Source organism: Pocillopora verrucosa, chromosome 3 (genome assembly GCF_036669915.1).
Source record: "Pocillopora verrucosa isolate sample1 chromosome 3, ASM3666991v2, whole genome shotgun sequence".
NCBI lineage: Eukaryota > Metazoa > Cnidaria > Anthozoa > Scleractinia > Pocilloporidae > Pocillopora > Pocillopora verrucosa.
In genome coordinates this window covers 2539215-2547900 of record NC_089314.1, presented here as the reverse complement: position 1 = coordinate 2547900, position 8686 = coordinate 2539215, and the positions used below count along the sequence as shown (strand labels likewise).

The 8686-nt window shown below is 38.6% G+C and overlaps 2 protein-coding genes across 2 annotated transcripts; one reads left to right on the top strand and one right to left on the bottom strand.

Annotated features, from left to right (window-relative positions):
- The first annotated feature begins 827 nt into the window (after window positions 1-827).
- LOC131780704 (histamine H2 receptor-like) lies at window positions 828-1775 on the top strand. Its single transcript, XM_059097311.2, has one exon. The coding sequence runs from the start codon at window positions 828-830 to the stop codon at window positions 1773-1775; it is 948 nt and encodes a 315-aa protein (XP_058953294.2).
- Window positions 1776-2455: 680 nt separating this feature from the next.
- Window positions 2456-8451, bottom strand: LOC131780697 (uncharacterized). The gene is made up of 5 exons (XM_059097305.2): window positions 8265-8451; window positions 6204-6423; window positions 5204-5548; window positions 4525-4825; window positions 2456-4097 (listed from the first exon to the last, which is right to left on the bottom strand). Exons 1-5 carry the CDS (start codon window positions 8442-8444, stop codon window positions 3749-3751), a joined length of 1395 nt encoding a protein of 464 aa, XP_058953288.1. The 5' UTR covers window positions 8445-8451; the 3' UTR covers window positions 2456-3748.
- Between the last annotated feature and the right edge of the window lie 235 nt (window positions 8452-8686).

Below are 8686 nucleotides of genomic sequence, written 5' to 3'. Positions count from 1 at the left end.
TTGCTGTCAAAAGATAACAATGAAGTTTATATGCAGGTGAATAATCAATAAATCATATGTTAACTTAACGTGCAATAGAAATTCAAACTCTATTTTAATTTCATCGAATAGCCCCCACTGCTATTTGCAATAACTTAATTTTAAGAGGTTTTGGAATCTGAGGCAATCGACATGAAACAGAATTAAAGATTTTTCGGAAGGTAAGTTAGTGTTTTCATGCAAATATCACTGCTAGATAAGATCATTCCTTTAAAATTTGCTGAAAAGTACAAATTTTGAAGGCCGTTCTAACGGTCAATAAGATTTTTTGTTATCCAAATCGAACCCGACCGCGCTTCTACATGGCGAGACATCGGGGTCAAAGATAACTTGCAGTTGATTGCAGCTGCAGATTTTACTGCACTTTTCATCTATTTTCCAACAAAACTTAGCTTGGTATTGTGACTGCCTTCTATTTATTAAGAGAAAATTTCCTCCGTAAGCAGTTACATTTCTGTAGTTCTCAGTTTTTTTTACAAAGCGCCTCACAGTCGTTCGCGCATGTTGGCTTTCAAGTTATTATACAAGGAAAGAAGAGAAATTTGAAGGCACCAACTCAATCAGACTGGAGTCAACTTAGAAAGATCCTCTAAAAGCCCAGATATCATTTTTAGCACCCCATCAGATCAGATTTTCTTTGGGCAGTTTTCTTGGGAAGGGGTTACATTCAGATAGTTATTACATACTATTTGCTTAGCAGCAAAAATGTACTCTCAGAATAAATCAATTGAGAAAACAAAAACAACGAAACAATTTAGAGCATAGTTTTTCCCTCAGAGTGAAACTTCATGGCTACCAACACCCGTAGCAATACCAGCATTAACAACAGCGAGGATAGTTCAGAGGCACCAGCTGCATCAGAATGTATTCCATGGCTCTTTGTGCTCATCATTGAATGTCTGGCTATAGTCATCCTCAATATCATCACCATTATTGTATTTCTGAAGCAGCGCCAGCTACAGCGCCGGAGCACGTACTTGATCATCCACTTAGCGATCGTCGATCTGTTGGTCGGGGGAGTCTCTGGACCGGTATATATCGCAGGGAAGAAGATATCATGTGACAAGTGGAGATATCATTCAGTCATCTCAGTGACTTTACTGTTTCAGTTTATCTCAGTAATGAATCTCGCAGCTATTTCACTTGAACGGCTGCACGCCACCTTTCGCCCAATACAGCACCGTCTTCTCAGCAACTGGCATTACGGAGTGATCATCTTCGTGATGTGGTTTATTTCCGTGGTGTTATCCTCCATTCCAGTTGTACTACACGAACTGTTCACACGGAGTCTTAAGTTACTAACATACTATTACTACATTTATTTTTCCATAGATATCTTCTTCATCCTTGTGATTTGTGCTTCATATATCTCCATTTTAGCCAAAGTCCGATGTAGTCCACGCCCACGTCATGATGGAGGATCTAACCGAGAGCAAAGGCTTACAACAACCTTGCTTATGATGACGTTGGCGTCTTTACTGACATGGCTGCCGGAGTTAGTTTTCTTTTTTATCAAAAGCACACCTTATTTTAAAGATTACATAAAAATATCGGTACATACTACGGCTCGACTTGGGTTTGTCCTGACTACCTTAACAATAGCTAACTCTTTAGTTAATCCAATTTTGTACGCCGCTCGAATGGCGGAATTCAGAACAGTTTTAAGTCAATTCTGCAAAGGAACAGAAAACCAGACAGAAAGTCAAGATATTCAGTTAAACCTCAGGATGCCATAAGAGTTATTGGATGGTGGATATAGCTCAGCAGGATGCACTGGGAATCCTCTCATCAATTTTGACTGGCCAGTAGTATACTAGCTACGCCAGAAATATGTGACCAAGTTTCTGCGCACGCTCTCCGCTTGCCTCTTTTTGGCGAAGTCTTGGAGGGGATGTCGATGGCGTAATGGGTTTCAACATAGAGCACAGGTTTGAAAAAGCGTGTGAAAAGGCATGACCAAAATTTCGATGTCGCTATGGGTTCAAACAAACGCCCGACTTAAACAAGGAACCGTGACGCAAACTTTTTTTCAATCGTTCTTGTCAGTGTTCTGCGCTGTGTTCAAGTGGCAATATGATCAAGGTGCGATTTACGCTCTAGCTACAAACAAAGGATATGTTTTCTCTCTTATTGACTCTCATGTCTTAAGAATCACCCTCATTTAAATGTAAAGTTTTTTTGTTAAGTTATTTAGAGACTTTTCTCCTGGAGAATATCACTTACACATTGCATCAAGAACAGATCATGTGCGATAGATCGATAAGTTTTGCTGCATTGATTCTTCATCATAGTTTTCCTCTGGCTTTCTGCAATTTTAAGGGTTAATATTGAAAATAAAGTTTTTTTTTATCTTAAGAAAAGGTAAAGATGAGAATCAAAGAAACAAACCACGATGAACACCAATTTCGGCCGTTATTACCCTTAAATAACTGTTATATGATGCACCATTTTTTTAACAATGATGATTTGCTTCGCTTTAACCTCTAACTCTTCTAAGTGGAAAGACAGAGGATGTGAGGAGTCTGCTGAAGGCTTTCCCTAGAAATTAGGGTCGCTTGGGAAAAAAGCTTTGATCAAGAGAACGAAGTCTTTTGTCCAATTCTCTTTCTTTGGTTAAGTAACTTTACCATTCACTGTGACGAGGGGCTGACGCTCGAAACGTCAGCTTTCACATTCTTTACTGTGGCAAATTTACGCTAGCAACTCAGTTGATAATTCTCAATAACCCTTTTATTCTTTGCCACCGACGCAGAACCACAGTTTCTTTAGAAACTTTCTCTCTTTAACTTTACTATTGCTTAGTTAATGTGGAAGGCTTTTGCTCGAGGGCTGCAGAGCGGAAAAGCTTTAAACTGTTTAACGCTGAGAAAATCTATTAATAAATGGTGCCCGAATGATATGAATATTCCAAACTTTTGGATTAATCAGTTAATTGTAAACGGAACGGCAAGTAAATGGTGCTCACACCGATTTTGTGTATTAAACACATAATTACTTCGAGAAAGCTCACTAAAAGAGCACACTAGGTTGTCTCGGACTAACGGAGAAGGGAATTTTGTATTAGAACTGGAAAAAATAACTCTCCGTCCACGTAAATAGCAAACTAAGAGATCTTGGAAAAAATCGTGTTTTGTTTTACAAAGTTAAGAGAATTGACAGCGATTGCTTTTTAATCCCAAAGCACTATTTTTAATCTTGTAACATCGAATTCCAATAAATAATAGGAATAGTCAGGGCTTATCGCACAGACAAGTCATTGCAAGGGGTCTCACGAGCTTCTCCATGAATTACTCAGTAGAGGTAAATAATGCATGATCACAGAGTTCGCCGAGTCAAATCAAGGGAATTTGATGAGAAAAACTGGTCAAGGATTTGAAAATAGGATGGAATAGAACGAAAGGGAAAAGGATGAACATGGCCTTGCAATACCACACTTATCGAAGGGAATTAACTCAAAGAGCTTCTGACGGTAAAGGAACGAAGAGCGAAGAGATACTCTTTACGTACTGTAATTGTGAAGAAGCCTCATTTCATATCGCAAATTTCTCACAAACTTGTTTTGGCTGAGTATATTATCGCTAAGGAGAAGCGACGTATTACCCAGATTTTTTTTCTTAGTGTTGAGAAGTTCAGATTATCAATTCTCCATATACCCGCAGTCGCAATTTGTTAAAACTACAAAAAGGGGAAACTGGAATTTAATTACAATTTACTCGCGTGAAAGGGTCCTCTCTAAGTTTTCCACGTATTCCAAGTTCGTGTGCAAAAATATTTTGGCAGATTCGGCCAGTCTTCTTAGAATTCTATCGAAGTCGATTCTCCGTCCGGTTTTGAGGAAGATTCTCACCATCTTTCTCAACGCATGAAACGCCTGAGTGCTGAGTTCGTTTGACGGTAATTTCTGCAACGGAGCTCCACGGAGAATTGTAACAAAGTTTGGATCTAGTAGCTTAGTAATCCACTGGTTTTCATCAAGCCATGTTTGTAACTTTTCTAGTCCCTCAAAATTGAGTCGAAGATTCCTAAAATGTGACTCACTCCCAGTTTGAACAAATGCGCTGGAAAAAAATAGAAAGAAACAGCCATTATTACGCCTTTCCTTCCCTACTCCCAACTATCCCCTCTAACTTTAAATCAAACATGGCCGCTGTCGAATTAACGAGCTTGTAAATTGAAATATCTTCGCCCAGTTGTTCCTTGGTGCCCGATAACATGCCAGGAAATCATTCTTTAATTCATTCTGGCGGTCAGTAAGTAAAACGAAGCGAAATAATACACGGGGCGAGAGCAGCAGCGGAGCGAAAACGAGAGAGGTCTGGGTCCACCCCGACCCGACCCAACCCCTTTTTTGTTTTCACTCCTCGGCTATTGTCGTGCTAAGTCTTACTACATGCAACTGCACACATGGAGCAGGCTAAGGTCCAATCACATTAGTCAGAGAAATGTGATTCGAATAACTTTAAAAACATGACAAGTAAAACTCACCTATAAGACGAATGTGTTTTTACAACTGAACAATCCCGGAATGCCTGCCTTGCCTCAGGCCCATTTTCATTCTGCCAATTCCAAACTCTCTTTACTCTTTCGAAGTAATCCTTCGCAACATCAAGGAATTCCTCCGCCGAAATGAACCTTTGCTGCGCTAAGGAAGACATTTTATCATAAACGAGAAGAACACACACTGGAATGTCTTTAGACAGCTCTGCTACGTCAACTTCTTGTTCAAGGCGTTTAGCAAATTCAACATAGCTTTCAAGTTGTTTGATGCCGCTCTTGTGAAGATATCCTGCGATAACGAAAAAAAAAAAGGAAGAAAAGAATTCCAGAAATTTTGTTTGCAGTGCATTCTGATTCTAAACCTCTGAAGGCAGACATTTGTCAAAAGTAAATTTAAGAAAATTGGTACACGCTTACCAGTGAAAGGAAATGTGTAGCGCCTTGAGGGAAAGTAACAATTTTATCTAAGGAGTTCGAGGGTTAAAAATGATATAACTCAAAGCTCAGCATTCCAAATTTTACTGAGATGGTTTATCAGTGCCATTCTCAAATTCAAGTTGATAATTACCTTTCAACTATAAGTAACTATTCCTCACATAATTACAATGTACACTTTTTGCACCCATAGAGAGCTTTCTTTACTCTCCAGAGCGAGGCGTAAACTCACCATCAATATAATCTTGGCCAATCTTGTGGGGAGACTGTAGACTCATGTATTCACTTGCACCTTCCTTTTGCTTGGACAGAATGTTTCTTTGGCTGCGATGCTCATTCTGGAATTTGTTAAAAGCTCTTTTTCTTTGAGAACATGAGGCCTTTGGAAAGGTCTTGTGAATTTGCTTTTGACTTCGCATGCACCGCTTCAGAGCCACCTCATGGAATCGTTGTTTACTCTTGTGTTTACAGAGTGCTGCTTCTACCCCATCTGTCCAAGTGTAATACCGCTCTATTCTTACAGCACAAGATTTGTTACATTTGATCTGGTAGTTGGTCAAGTCCTCTTCTGTAAGACCTTGTGGAAAATTATGAATTCAAGTTATACAATAACAGTTACAAGAAATACTAAATTTACTTCCAAAAGGATAGCACCAGACCATAGTTTGGGACAGTTAGGGCTTGGTTCCCAGATCAATTAGTAGATCTTTATAAAGCAATTTTTGTGCCAAAAATCGAAAGACAATCCATCATTAACCAAAGTTGAAACATTTTCAAGGGGGTAATAACAGGGGGTAATAACAGGGGGTAATAACAGGGGGTAATAACAGGGGGTAATAACAGGGGGTAATAACAGGGGGTAATAACAGAATACAAATCAAAAGCTGCCTTAGCAAGTGATATGTGCAAATGGCTAGACTTTGTAGCCTTTGACAATATGAACCATAAACTTTAAGCCCCCTCTCCTGAACCTCTGAGTTGTCAGTTGGTTAGCAGGTGATGTCAAAAAGGGCTGTCAATAAGTTTGAAAGTACAGAGTAGTAGGCAGCAAGATTGTCTTACGTTGCTTTGAGAGATTGCAAAGGACTGGGAACTATTCAGTTGTATTGTCCTGTGCCTTCCTTGCAAACCTTTGTGCAAATTATGTAAATTATACATTCAACCCTCTCCCCTCCCCCCCCTCCTACTCCCTTCCTCCCATACCACAGAATTATTGACATCATGATTCCTACCCCAAGTTTTCTTTGTCCTTCCTGCTGGTAAGCTGTAAAAGCCAGGGAGGGGGGGCTTGGTACTTAGTGCACTCCAATAATACAACCAATCTGGTAAATAACCACTATATGTGCTATAATCTGTGTCCTCAAGGATAATGCGGGATTTGTAAAGCAGCTGATACAAGATGAAGAAGGATGGAAAAGAGCCTTTCACAGTCAAGTCAGCATCAAAGTCAATCTGAAAGAAACATTTATTACATAAATTGATTTACTCAGTAACCTCACATCAAGCCCTCTGGAGTTGTGATCAGAATGATCTGGTTTGCACTAAGAGTAATGTGTTATGTTCTTTGAGCAAGACACTTTTAATCACTTTCCAAAGGCTTCTAGGTGGGTGCATGATCAAACAATTCTGCCAAACCTGAACAACAATCATGGTTTTCAACAGGGGCTGGAAGGCAGCAGACACCAGGAAGTTGTCAGACCATTTTATGAAGTGAGATCAAAGACATAAACATTTTAAAACTGATTTTAACATAAGTGTGTGGCTAAAATTGTCACTCAAGTGTCCTGGATTGTCAGAGAGTTTCAAATCTTTACAGGGGAGCATGCCCAAACTCCCCTAAAAGAGCATGTTATTTCAATCCTTTGACCCCTAGGAGTGGTAAGCATCTAATTTCTCCTTACAAATATCACCCCTGAATCCAACTTTAAGGTCATGTGAATAAAGAAAATGATCACCCACTAAAGAGGCATTTGATTGTTAAACAAATTCTCCTTGTCAGCAACCTTTGGATATGTATAGAGAACAGTATGAAGAATATGAATTCTGATCTTGGAGTGTAAAGGATTAAATGTAGCCGTAATTTGATTCAGCCCCCTACTCAGTTCAGAGCATAAAACCATTACATTTTCTAATATAAACCCTGAATAATGCAATTAATATGTAATAGCCTGAAAAATTCCTCAGAAAACCAAAGTATTCTTATTTCAAACATAAGCAGAGATATCCCACGCTTTCAACAAGCAGTGGTTTCAAAATCAATAAGGTGTCATGCCAAGCACACGTGACTTTCCAAATAAGCCCCCAAAATCCTGAACAATTTAATCTTTTTCCTGTATCCTGCCAAAAACATTCTCTCACACAGTTTCTCTCCAACAAGGAGTAAACATGGGTATTGGTAAATTCCCAGGGAAACCACATGATATGTCCAGTAGTTAGCTTGTCATTTCAAATCTTCACATTCACATATTTTTCTTCTGATTGCATAACACAATACGACAGAAATGAAATCACGTTGCTAATCAAATTTACCCTCTGTTGTATTTTCTTTCACCCTCTCTTACGAATATGAAAACTATCATGATTTTCTTTCTTGCATTCCACTTCATATATTAACGTTTTCGAATGGTAAGCAACTTAAAAAGATTGCATGTAAAAAGCTTGAACAATATGGTGTTAGATCGAGACTAGTTTAACATATTCAAAATATTACGCAAATAGTCATCAAAAGCGTCATATTTTATAAATAGGTTTCCCTTGGCTAATTTTTCAGTTCTATTTCATCGAATCGTTCTGTCAAGCCAGAGGACTCTATTCACTACAGTGGACCTAAGCTTAGACTCTGGGTAAACTGATTAAAATAAACAGATCACTAACCAGGAAAAACAATAACAACATCAAAGTTAAAGATCCCACTCGAGAAATAAACAAAGGCACTCGCAAAAATTGAGAGAGGGAGCAGTCAAGAAGTTCAATTGCTACAAATTTCGGCAAAAATTCGACAAAATTCCTTCCAGAACGACTAGTTAAAAAAAAACTCTCTACAGGAGGCACGTGAGTGCTTCATATTCCACTGGCTTATTTTGTGCCGATTGTAATCCTGAAATAACATGCCCATACACAAGTTTCCTCCTTAGCATGAAGAAACAATCCTTCTTAAAAGAAATTGAAGGCAAAAACTTATGCTTTTACTCTCATATACGTACAAAATTTAAAAAAAAACTTATTGTCTCGCAAAACGGAACTAAACATGCATGCAGATGACATGAAATTTTTTTTAGGATTTAGGCACGAACCTTGCAAAGATGCTTCCAAAGCGAGTTACAGTTCTGACATAAATCCCGTAAACGGCGATTGCATTCGCTAACATTTAACAAAGACTTTGCTGGAAGATATGACAGAATAATATAAAGAACTTCAGCACTAAGACTGCTTAACAGATCCTTGGCGAAGCCCGAACCATGAAAGGTTGCCATCTTGTTTACATTGAAAGCCTCGGTTTCGGGATCGGGTGGATGAGGTGACAAACTTTTCCTAACTAAGGTAGTAGGAGCTCAATGATTGTACCTCACACTACTGAAAAAAGCGAAAAAAAAAAACAATAAAATGAGAAAAACTTAAGTTCAGGTTAAAAGTTTTTATTGGAATTAAACGCTATCACTCAGTAGATATCCGAACACGACTCAAAGCCATAAGAAAATTTTTTAAGTAGGAGAAA

Coding starts and splice junctions, on each gene's coding strand:
- LOC131780704 (XM_059097311.2), top strand. CDS start 828: ATGGCTACCAACACCCGTAGCAATACCAGCATTAACAACAGCGAGGAT.
- LOC131780697 (XM_059097305.2), bottom strand. CDS start 8,444: ATGGCAACCTTTCATGGTTCGGGCTTCGCCAAGGATCTGTTAAGCAGT. Junction 6,424..8,264: donor TTTGGAAGCATCTTTGCAAG/GTTCGTGCCTAA, acceptor TGTTTCTTTCAG/ATTGACTTTGATGCTGACTT. Junction 4,826..5,203: donor TGGCCAAGATTATATTGATG/GTGAGTTTACGC, acceptor TCGTTATCGCAG/GATATCTTCACAAGAGCGGC.